This window comes from Lepidochelys olivacea, assembly GCF_965140295.1.
Source record: "Lepidochelys olivacea isolate rLepOli2 genome assembly, chromosome: 8".
Lineage (NCBI taxonomy): Eukaryota > Metazoa > Chordata > Testudines > Cheloniidae > Lepidochelys > Lepidochelys olivacea.
This window is the reverse complement of record NC_140418.1, coordinates 103,093,501-103,101,168: the sequence shown is the minus strand read 5'-3', so window position 1 is coordinate 103,101,168 and position 7,668 is coordinate 103,093,501. Positions and strand designations below refer to the sequence as shown.

The following is a 7,668-nucleotide window of genomic DNA, read 5'->3' as shown; positions in this document are numbered from 1 at the left end:
ATTTTCAAGAAGGCCTCAGGGAGAGGGTGCCAATATGGTTTGGGTTCTTTGAAGATCCCAGACAAAATACCCGGTATAGGGCTGCATCTTGCAGCGTCGGTGACGTGCGTAATCCTGTCAACCACTCGAGCCGAATTAACATTTTCCATCAAAACGTTTGACTGAACTGAAGTTTACACAAACTTATTTCCACTTTTGTTGAAAATGTGTCTTCAATAACTCACCCCCATGGGGGAAAAGAGTTCTTGTTGAAATTTTTCAAAGAGGGGGAGGGAAATCATTTCCCAACCAGGTCTGGTCACCACTGGTAACTCACCGAGAGAGACTTTGAGCAGAACAGCTTGAGAGAGACTGTTGTAGTCAAGCAGGTTGTATTCTTTTTTCCACATTTAGAGAAGTAAGTTGGCCATTATCCTCTGTGCTGGTGTAATCACACTGGTAATGGAACAGAGCTAGGCAAAACAGAAATCAATAAAAGCTTTTAGTTCATCAGATATCCATGGTGTGTATGTGTGTACATACACACACACACACGAATCACACATGGGCCAGATTTTAGCTGGTGTAAACTGGCATAGCTCCATTAACAGTATCAGCGATGATCAGGCTCATGTATAATTTTGATTCAGATCTTCAGCATCCCACTGGGTTGCAGGATGTCTGGATCTGGGATTTTGGTTTGGCCTTCTACCGAGAGGAATGGCCATTTGCAAAATTGAGATCCGCCTCTGGGTTTGGATTTAAGTCATCTCCTAAGCTCAGGAGTGTTCAGATCTGGGTATTGGTTCAGGTCCATCTCTAGCCTATCTGCATTCATTCTCTACTTAGTCAGTTTCTGAGACAAGCAGGGGAGCCCCCAGGGTTTGTGGTCTGAGGACAGAATTTGGCACGGAGGCAGTTTTCCTAAACACAGCTTGAATTAATCACGGTTTTGAGGAACCGCCACATAATGCAAATGGTGTATGAACACAGCAGGAGTTCATACCAACTTTTTATTGTTCTTTGTTGTCCAAGTTAGACCAAAATGCTTTTTTACACATCATTTATAAATAGCAGGGTGTACACTTCAGTGAAGAACAAAGCTGCAGCAACCTCGGTAAAAGTCTTGTGAATTTGACAAAATCCAGTGCTTTCCTTTTTCCTTGCTCTCTAACCATCAGAGCCCAGTGGCAAATTCTTTATCCTCTGTCTTCGAAGAAGTGCTTAAAAAAAAAAAAAAAGTCCCTACCATCAGGAAGTGCTTTAACAGGAAACAACCCTTTACATCATTTCCTGGTGTTTGCAGGATTGCTTTTAATGGAGAACTGGAGAAGATATGATAATGGCATTCAGAATCTTTTCTCTGAATTTCTCTTGCTAGACTCATTCAGAACTCTAGCCAAAAAAGCACCACCCACTCAGAGCTTGCGGGGTTTTTTTTGGATTGTAATTTTGATTCTAGCTACTACAAGTATAAATCTGAAAGGAAGGGGGAGGGAGGAAAGAGCAAAATGCTCCATAGTTCTGCATAAGGCATCACAGACAGCAACACACAAGTGAAGGATGTTTTCAACAATAGAATCTATATACAGTACGAAACTGGGGTGGGTGGGGGGGACTAGGTTTTCCAGAGAACAAAAACAAAACAAAAATCACAGTCGGCACATTATCACAGTATCAGCGAAAGAGGGATCTTTCTGGACATTAGTTTTAACGTCTCGGTCCTCAGGAGAGTTTTTTAACATCTAAGTACATGCCCTCTTTCCTTCCTTATTAAATAGGGGGCAGGAGCAGTAAAATGGAGCGAGTGAAGAAGTAAAGGATTTAAAGTATCCCCCGAAAGGGAGCACCTTGATCCAGGTGGAGATGAGAGCTGTGCATTGACAAAAGAGCCACACGTTTAGTGCCAGCGGAAGGTGCCTTCTCTTGTGGCTGACGGTAGGGTAGGCATTCCCCTGCTGCCTTGCGGTCAGTTTGGTAAGGTGTCGAGTCCGAGGGAGGCAGCGTGCTGCTTTGCCCGGAGCCTTAGATTCTCAATACTTGTCGTTTTACTGTTCAGGGTAGGGAGGGAGCTAGACGCCTGCAAGATGGGCGAAGACCAGACCTGCTGGGCGTGGGAAAGCGACTGGTAATACGACTGGCAGTGGAGAGAGCTGAGGGGCGCCATGTTGACATTCATGCCCAAGTAGGGCATGGCCGATGGGGTCCCCATTTCAAAGGAGGAGTAATGGACCAAGTTGTTAGTGGCTGCCATGTGCTGGCGAAATTGCTCCTGGAGACGGAAGAGGCTCAGAGGTGAGGAGGAGTAGGAGCGAGTCTGAGGCATGCCGCTGCTGGAGGAAGGCGTCACCGTGGCGCTGATGGGAGAGTCTGTGTTAGAAGACAAGATGTAGGGAGGGGGGTTAGACATATGTGGTAGCTGAATAGAACAATCTCCCTAAGGAGGGTGGTGGTTGAGGTTAGACATATGTGGCAGCTGATTTACAGAGAAGGAGGAAGGAGAGGGGTGCAGTGGACCTTTTATACAAACTAAGTTCTCTGGAGCAGGGACAGAGTATGCAAATCACCTCACACATTTGAGCGCTAATTAACCAGAAGCCAAATTGCAGCGAGGGTGTTGATGAATTAATTATCTGGACCAGCGTTCCTGTAACTGCCTCCCCTGATCCTTTCCAGGCAAGGCTCAGACAAGCCCATGGAAAGCGACAAAGTGGGGCTATTATTGTGAAAACACAATAGAACCAGAATGGAGCACGGATTTTTCCATACTGACTGTTCAGAGGAGACCTTGGGTCCATGGTGGAGAAACCCAAGCAAGCGAGACTGGGGCCCTATAATACTCTTCCAAATGGCACCACTCAAGACACCTTTCAAGACACCATTCAAGACACCTTTTGTCAAAATACAAGAATGGGAAGGGTGCAGGGTTGGGGATGTCATTCAAGGAAATTGAAAAGTGACCAATTTAAATCTGACCAGAAAGGAAATACTTTTTCCACAGAAGGCACAAATTGGCCTGGGGAACTCATTGCCACAAGATATCTCTGAAACTGACAGATAAACAGGAGTCCCAAAAGGACTGAATATTCAAAATCAATAATAATAATTAATAATAATTTGGAAGAGGCATAAACTCTCATGTTTCATGTTATAAGCCAATCTCTAACTGATGAACACTAGGAAGAAACTTGCCATGGGCAGATTCTTCTATAGCTGCCCACTGCAAGAGCTGGCCACCATCAGAGTCAAGATTAGATGGCTCACTAGCTGGATACAGTCTGTCAATTTCTATGTTCCTCAGTAAGGGCCATCTCTGTATCCCTGGGGCTTTCCACTTCATTCTTGAGAGGGTTTACATGTGAGAAGGATGGACATATTTGTTCTGTGTTTAGTGGGGAAATGCATTGGCCAGGCATGAGCAAACCTGCCACTGTCTTCTCTGGAGAAAATAGGCCTGGTTGTCTGTCTTGCAGGTTTTGTGGCATATTCATAACAAGCTCTTGGAGGGCTAGGATTTGACCCCTTTCTGACCCTTTACAAGCCATTACAGTCCATCAGGAGAGGAGATTCTGATTCCATACTATGAACTATTTCTGTGCTAAACTCTTTGGTCATGTTTGCCCTACTGGGTCACACACAACTGGCACCTACCTCATTAAAGTGCCTGGCAGACCTGGCTTGCGAGAGGGAGCCAGGTTTTTTAGCAAGTGTGTATTCCCCAGGGGGCATTTGGACTCTTATCCAATGGGGAAGTGTGTGCCCAGTATGCCTGTGAATGGCATGCTGTCACTGAGCAGTGTTCTCCTGTTCTCATCTAATCTAACAGGGAGATCTCAGCCCTCTCTGCACTGGGACCCCATGTTACAACAGAGAGGACCTCCCTGCATCGCGTCTAGACATAAAGAAAGGAAGAATGGTCATCACACACCTGGACCAGTTTGTTTTCCTCCCCGGGGATTGTGACCTCCCGCTTCCAGGCTGGGGGAAGCCCATGATCTAGGGCATATCATACTGCACTAGCCAATACTCAGCCTCTGGGATTACAAATGCTTGGCTCCCAATCTGGCCCTGTGACCAGGCCTCCACACGCACATTGACCCTCACCTGCTTTTGGACTGGCTATCTTGCAGTTCAGAGCCTTGCTCTCCACACCGGGACCTTTGTCTGCTTTGGACTCCTCCAAGGGGTTCTTAAAGTCCTCCTCTCTGTCCGTCTGGTCCTCCGCTGCGGACTCGCTGGCCGACTGCTCCGACAAGGTGAGGTTCAGCTCCGTGCTCACTGCGCTCGGCTGGCTCTGTGGCTTGTCTGTGTCAGGGGTGGACGTCTGGCTTTCCAGCACAAGAGCTTCTGTCTTCCCCTCGCCGTGGCTCCCTTCTGAGTCCTTCTGCTTCTGCAGCTGCTCCTTCTGGAGGCTGCGCTGTTTCTTCCGGAATTTGGCTCTTCTGTTCTTAAACCAAACCTTCGTAGCGCAAACAGCCCCAGGGAGACAGGATAAAAACCCCAGTTAATGCAAAAATCAAAAAGTCAAATAGACTGGGATTTTGAAGAGAACCCCAGGCACCACTGCATTTCAATGGAATTTGGGGGCCTAACTCCCTTAGATATGTTTAAAATCCCAAGACTTAATGCTGGTTCTTTAAGAAAACACAGCTCCGTCAAGAAAAAAAAAATCACACGTGATGTATTAAACCATGCCTGTTACCCACAGACCTGAGATATTAAATAGGTAGAGAGCACAATGTTTCGCTAGCTTTCCAAAAACAGCCTATATCACGTTAATTTGTACCAAAACTACACAGAAACACAGTCAGAATAAGTCATACTATAGAGGACATACATATGCATTAATTACTGCCAACACTTTAGATTATTTGTCTTGAATGATTAGCTGAATGGATTTAAATAACAACAACTTCTTATGTAGTGCTTTTCATCTCAGGAGATCTCAGAGCTCTTTACAATGTAGGTCTATAGTCTTATCCCCACTTTACAGATGGGGGAACTGAGGCACAGAGGGGGGAAGTGACTTGCCCAAGGTCACCTAAGAGGCCAGTGGCAGAGCTGGGACTAGAGCCCACATGTCCTGAGTCTCAGTGTTCTGTACACTAGAATACTCTAGAGTCTCTAGACTGTAAGCTGTTTGGGGCATGAAGTATGTGCATGCATATTAACTAGCAGTAATACCTTGATCCCTGAGTGTGGACTCTAAGTGCTACCACAAAACAAAATGATAAATTTTGCAATTTAACTGATTTTGTTATATATGTTGTATGCAAGCCCCCTCTATGATGAATGCACGTCTGTTGTGGTATTGTGGTGTTTCGAGACTGAACTGGGAACCAGGTCTCAAGTGGTTTGTACCCTGGCTGGGCCAAATATATATCATCTGTGTGATGCCATGTCTCACATTAAGATATCTGGTCTAATCCATTAAAGCTATACAGCAGGACGTTTGTATCTGATATCATGGGACATTTGACTCTAGTATGCCAGGTCAGGTGGTGAAGGAAGTTTCCTTGGTGGGAATTGAACCAATAACCCTTTGGAGCAAAGTCAAAGGTTCTTACTCCTAAGTTACAGGAAAATATCCAATTGCTAATACTCGTACAACCTCTGTTCACAGCTCCAAGTCATGGTGTGTGTGTGTGTGTGAGAGAGAGACCTTTTCAACACAATATCCCAATGTATCTCAATTTGGGAATAAATTCAGGAGACAACCTGCTCAAGATTGTAATTCGTAGATTCCAAAGCCCGAAGGGACCATTGTGATCATCTAGTCTGATCTCTTGTATAGCCCCAGGTTGCAGAACTTCCCCCAAGTAATTCCTAGAGCAGATCTTTGAGAAAAACATCCAATTTGAGTTTAAAAATCAATGATTGCGAATCCAGCACAACTTTTGGTAAATTGTTCCAATGGTTAATTGCTCTTACCATCAAGAATTTACACCTTATTTAGCCTGAATGTGTTGAACTTCAACTTCCAGCCATCCAATCATGTTATATCTTTTTCCGCTAGATTGAAAGCTCATGTCCCCTTCCCATTTGTCTCCTTTAAGGCTGGCCTGCTATGTAGCACCTTAAACCCATACTGAGCAGGCATTCATACTATCATTAAGTCATGCGACACATTCGTATTTGTAGGGCTAGGTGAGAAGTGGTTTTCCCATCCCACAAGGATTTGAGATTTTGAAGAATATTTTCACCTCAAATTGTGACAAAAAGTCCATCTCAAATTTTCAGGAACAAATAATAAATTCAGCTCAGGTCCATCAAAATGAGGTTTTGTTTGGACAATTCTGTTTTGGTTCTGATTTTTGTCCTTTCTATTTTCCTTTTTTAAAAGATAAATTTCTCAAGAAGAGTAATGTTGATCCAAAACCTAGAACTTTTCAAATTTTGTTTTTTTGTTTTGAAAACATCTCATTTTGACAATTTCTAAGCTTTTTTTATTATTATTTTTTTTTAATTCAAACTGAAAAACCCCTCATAACCAACCACCTCTTTCAAACAATTTCAATTCGGATGAATTGGCAGTTTCCACTGCAAAAAGTTTTGTGAAAAATTTCCCGACCAGCTCTCGTTATTTGTTTCACTGGAGGAGAACAGAAAATGTTGGACAGATGGTCTGAGATGTTATAAATATTGACATGGTTGGGAGGGAACAGCTGGAATTACTTGTGCTCCCAGGCCTCTGAGGATGCCAGAGAAACAGTCATATAAGTAAATAAATAAATAAGTTGACTTTTGTGGCCATTTCCCCTCCAAAGAGAGTTGGAAGCACAAATGAAAGCCAGGGCTACCCTCAGACAACACAAACCCTCAAAAATGTGTGTGTGGATTGTTTCTTTTGCAGCTCCCTGAGTCTGAAGGAAAGATTTAAGTCCAGTTTTTGCTGCAGAGAAAACCCTCCTCCTTTGGTTACTATGGAAGCATTTTGAAAGAACTACAGATCAAGCCAACCCAGTGGGCCCTATTCGTATAGCTCTTAAATAGCCCTATTAGAGCAAGCAAGGTAGAATGTGGATACCTGTACTCTGGCTTCTGGTAGGTTGGTGCACATGGCCAGTCGTTCCCGCATCACCACATCTGGATAGTGAGTCTTCTGGAAAGTCTTCTCCAGGGCTTCCAGTTGTTGGGCAGTGAAGGCTGTGCGGCTTCTCCTCTGTTTGCGATGCTGGGATCCATAACGGGCCTCCAAAATGATGTCTTGAAATGTACAGCCGTTGGAAGACAAGAAAAGTGGCCAATTTAATTATTGGAATTTGCATGTTGACATCTGAAATAAGGCCCGTCACTGGCACGAAACAAACAAGGAGGTGGGGATTGTGGCCTAAAGGTGGAGCAGTTCTCCCAGTGGCCCTGATCTTGTTCTCATTGAAGTCCACTAGCTTCAATTCTGCAGAGTCAGGCTCTGTGTCAATTAATGGGGTGAGGACATGTAACTCATAAAACAGCTGCCTCTGTTCTGTTTTGTTTTGGGGGTTTTTTGGGGTCCAGCTGTTAGGAGGCACACTGCTGTCAGAACTAGAGGTCACTTTGGCTTTTGTTGTCTCTCATATATAGCTTATCACTGTCCTCAGAGCACTAAGTTGGAGAGCCAGACTTTAAGGTCACGGGCCCTGATACAGGAAAACACATACACATATACTTAAGTCCCATTGATTTCAATGCACAGGCTTAAGTGCTTTT

General features: G+C 44.4%; 1 protein-coding gene across 1 annotated transcript in view; it reads right to left on the bottom strand.

Moving 5' to 3' along the window:
- Positions 1-1,614: 1,614 nt before the first annotated feature.
- The window catches only part of DMBX1 (diencephalon/mesencephalon homeobox 1), a 34,407-nt gene continuing 28,353 nt past the window's right edge, over positions 1,615-7,668 (bottom strand). The window contains exons 3-5 of the mRNA XM_084637853.1: positions 7,007-7,185; positions 4,084-4,438; positions 1,615-2,349 (exon numbers count right to left, since the gene is read on the bottom strand). Coding sequence (XP_084493979.1) covers positions 1,949-2,349; positions 4,084-4,438; positions 7,007-7,185 — 935 coding nt within the window. The 3' untranslated portion in view covers positions 1,615-1,948. The remainder of the gene's footprint in view (positions 2,350-4,083; positions 4,439-7,006; positions 7,186-7,668) is intronic.